A 4,336-nucleotide genomic window follows, 5' to 3' on the forward strand; every position below is an offset into this window, starting at 1 on the left:
TATAGAGCAGCTGGTGGGTTCAAACCACCAACCTTTTGGTTAGCAGCCAAATGCCTTAACCACTATGCCACCAGATATCCTTAGGCAGAGATTACTTAAACAAACAAATCTCTATTGTTTGTTTAATGGACCAGATTTCAGACTTAGCGGTAATCCTCTCTTATGTTGTTGTTATGTGCCATCGAGTCGGACGGACTCATAGAGACCCCTCCTTGGGTTTTCGAGGCAGTATCACTACAGAAGTAGATTGCCCAAGCTTCCTTCTGAGGAGTGGCTGGTGGGTTTGAACTGCCAGCCTTCGGGTTAGCAGTCAAGTGCCGTAGGCACTATGCTACCAGCGCTCCTATCCTCTCTTATAGGGGAGCTCATTCCCTTTTTCTATTAGATGAAGCTTGCAAGAGCTTTTCCATTATTGGCAGATAAAATTGAGAAATGTGGTCACAACTTTATTGATTGAGACAACACTGTCACTCTGCTTCTCGGCAAAAATGCGTTTTCTCAGAATTATGAAACGTTTATAATTTGTCAAGTGTTTTAAAGGAAACAGAGGGGCCTGTCTCTTAAGTATTTAGCATCTGTTCTTAATACTTATAGGGTCTCAATCTAGTCCCTGTGGGAATTCAATCTGCTTTCCGTAATTGGATTGTTTTCATCTTCTACTGGGAAGCTAAATAAGTGTTACGATTTTTCTTTTTTTGTACTTTGCTCTATGGCATCACAGTAGGAAAATTCAAGTATGATCAAATAGGCTTTGGAAAGGCTAGATGAGATTTTTCTCAACAGAGGGAACTGTAAACTTTATCTCCTGGGATTGAGCAAATGGATTCTGGAAGCAGAAGTCAAGTCATTACCTTAAATCCATATTGATTTATTCTTTTAGACATGTATTCTTTCACGTCCATTATGCCATTTGACATATAGCCTTGGGTAGACACAGCCTGGAAGGTAAAATTGTCCAAAATGATAACATTTCCCTTTCTACTGAGATCTTTAAGTCTAATTAGCTGTTAAAATCAGAATCCTCCCTCTTACTTCCAAACATTGATCTCATTTTTTTTTTCCTGGCTTTTAATGCCTAAGACATTTAACTGCTAACCAGTAGGCTGGAGGTTCAAACCCACCAGCCACTCCTTGGAACGAAGATTGGGTATCCGTGGTGATACTGCCTCTGAAACCGAAGGAGGGGTCACTATGAGCCAGATCCAACTCTATGGCAGAGAGGATTTTATTATTATTATTATTTTATATTAATCAAATTCTTCTATACATTAAACTTGACCTGCAACTTTTAGGTTCTAGGTAGCATAGTGCCTAAGGCACTTGACTGCTAACCAGAAGGCTGGCGGTTCAAACCCACCAGCCACTCCTCGGAAGGAAGGTTGGGCAATCTACTTCTGTAGTGATACAGCCTCGGAAACCCAAGGAGGGGTCACTATGAGTCGGATCTGACTCGATGGCACATAACAACAACAACGATATGTACACATCAACCCAATTTGCAGTTTGATAAAATGTGCGTTACTTTTTTAGTCTTCCAAACATTTCATACTATATCATCTTGAATTTCTATAGCACACTTCTATAAATGTTAAAAATGTATACAGTGTTTTTTTAAAAATTTAAATCAATTTCTTTAATCAATTTGTCATTACCTTCAATATCACACTTGAATTAGGGGTTGGATGATCCAAATGAATTCCAGGTAGATTCTCAAAGGCTTGTGACAGTGGATTACATTTGCTCTTTGAACATCAGCGAGCATTATGCCAAGTCAAAAGCCTATTGGTTTTTTGTGTTATGAGAAAAAAAAAAACAAAAAACAAATTCACTGCCATGGAGTTGGATCCGACTTACAGCGAGCCCTCTTGGGGTTTCGGAGGGAGTATCATTATGGAAGTAGATTGCCCAACCTTCCTTCTGGGGAGTGGCTGGTGGGTTTGAACTACCAGGCTTCTGGTTAGCAGTCAAATGCTTTAGGCACTATGCCACCAGAGCTCCCTGTGTTAAGAGAAGGAAGGCTGAATTAAGAAAAGCCCCCGGAATTCAGGGATTCTGATTATTCTAAAGAAAATCTAGAGGTGAACTTAGTGTTGTTGTGCCCAGGTTACGAAGGAGTTGTTCGGCGGGAGGAATTTGCCAACACGTGATAATGCAAGTGCAGAAAGGAAAGTTTATTAGCTAGTTCAGAACTAGGGTCCTTGCTTTCACCCACACAACGGGTTAAGCAAAAGACCCCGTGCTCTTACATTAAAACATATTTATAGAAGAATATGGGGTGGAGTAGATAATTTGGTTTTTAGGACAGGGGTTTGGGAATTTGGGGGCGGGTTGGAATCCCCCGGTTTCAAAGGTGAGTGAGAGATTTTTCGGGGCGGGCCCCGGCGAAATCCAGGAGGTAAGAGCCGTCGTCGGGAGTCTTCAAAGGTGGGCGAGAGGCTTTTTGGAGCCATGCAGATTTCTGATAAAAGGCTCTGAGGCATGGGACGTTTCAATCTCTATACTACAGGCATTAGGGCTCAGCATGGGACGTGTCAATCTCCATACTAAAGGCTTCTGGTTAAAAGATCTTTCAGGCCCCACAGTGTGACTGGTGGGAATTAGTATTTCCCATTTTATAGATTAGAAATTTCTGGAAGGACTATCCAATCCAGAGTTTTAGGACTCTGAGTCAGGCCCTGGAGGACAGTGACACATCTAATGGAGCACTTTACTCATTCATTCAATCTAAGCAAGCAGGCCAAAGTTGGTGGTGATGGTGTTAGTTGCCTAGAGGGTGGATTTGGACAACTAACCTTTCAATTAGTAATCAAACACAGTGTTATCAAATGGGGATATCTATTATCCAGCTAAATGAATAGCTGGATAAATGAATATAAAATGAGATCTATTTTGTTACTTGGGAGTATATGTAGGTAAAATCACATAATGGGGGCAATTAATACTGTTTGAAACAAATAACCACGATCTCGGTGAATTCCTTCACAAGTGACTGATTCTGACTCATGGTGATCCCATGTGTCCAGGTTAGAACTGCTCCATGAGTATTCAAGGCTGTGACTTTGTGACTTTCTGGAAGCAGATAACCTGGGCTAGCTCTGGAAGCATCTCCTGGTGGTTGGAACCATCAGCTTTCAGCTAGTTGTTGAACTCTAAATCTTTTGCGCCACCCAGGGACTCCTCACCTTGGCATAGAGGTGGAAGCAGATAGCCAGGCCTTGCTTCCGTGCTGCTGCTGGGTGGGTGCAAATGGCCATCCTTTTGGTTAGTAGACAAGAGCAAACGGTTTGCATTACCCAAGGACCTTAGTCATTTGGACTCATAGCGACCCCTCCTTGGGTTTCTGAGGCAGTATCACTAGGGAATTAGATTGCCCAGTCTACCTTCCGAAGAAGAGTGGCTGGCGGCTTTGAACCACCAGCCTTCTGGTCAGCAGTCAAATCGCTTAGGCACTACTCTACCAGAGCTTCTACATAAGATTTTAGGCACTGAAAACACTGTGGAGTGCTGCTCTACTCTGACCCACATGGGTCGCCAGGAGTCCTTATGGCAAGCAACGGTTTCTGTTTTTTTGTAATTTTATGGAAGTAGATCACCAGGCCTTTTTCTGCAGCACTGCAGGATGGATTGGGACCACCAGCCTTTCAATTGGTAATCAAGCATGGTGTTATCAAAGGGGATATCTACTATCCAGCTAAATGAATAGACAAATGAACATAGAATGAGATATACTTTGGGAGTAAATGTAGGTAAAATCACATTATGGGGGCGGTAAAAACTATTTGAAACAAATAACTACCATCACGGTGACATTCCTTCACAAACGACTTAGGGCCCAAGTAACCATGCATGTTCCAAACGCGCGCCCCTTGGGGACGATGCCGGAGCCTGAAGGGTGCGGCCAGTGCGGAATGGGTACGGCCCGGGGGCGTGTCCCCGAAGAGGCGGAGACAAGATGGCGGCCCAGAGTGCTTGGAGGACCTAAGAGGCGCGGCTCGGGCCACGCCCCGGGCAGGAGGGACGCTCTGTGCGCGCCCGCTCTATGATGCTTGCGCGAGTCCCCCGCGCGCCGCGCTGCGGGCGGGGCGGGTCTCCGGGATTCCAAGGGCTCGGTTACGGAAGAAGCGCAGCGCCGGCTGGGGAGGGGGCTGGATGCGCGCGCACCCGGGGGGAGGCCGCTGCTGCCCGGAGCAGGAGGAGGGGGAGAGCGCGGCGGGCGGCAGCGGCGCTGGCGGCGACTCCGCCATAGAGCAGGGGGGCCAGGGCAGCGCGCTCGCCCCGTCCCCGGTGAGCGGCGTGCGCAGGGAAGGCGCTCGGGGCGGCGGCCGTGGCCGGGGGC

At 46.1% G+C, this 4,336-nt stretch overlaps 1 protein-coding gene across 1 annotated transcript in view; it reads left to right on the forward strand.

Annotated features, from left to right (window-relative positions):
- Window positions 1–4,149: 4,149 nt before the first annotated feature.
- Window positions 4,150–4,336, forward strand: part of MBD2 (methyl-CpG binding domain protein 2) — a 73,990-nt gene continuing 73,803 nt past the window's right edge. Inside the window, exon 1 of the mRNA XM_007935559.2 lies at window positions 4,150–4,335. Within this exon, the coding sequence (XP_007933750.1) occupies window positions 4,150–4,335 (186 nt within the window). The remainder of the gene's footprint in view (window position 4,336) is intronic.

This window comes from Orycteropus afer, unplaced genomic scaffold, assembly GCF_000298275.1.
Source record: "Orycteropus afer afer isolate SDZICR_OR568_19922 unplaced genomic scaffold, OryAfe1.0 scaffold00029, whole genome shotgun sequence".
NCBI lineage: Eukaryota > Metazoa > Chordata > Mammalia > Tubulidentata > Orycteropodidae > Orycteropus > Orycteropus afer.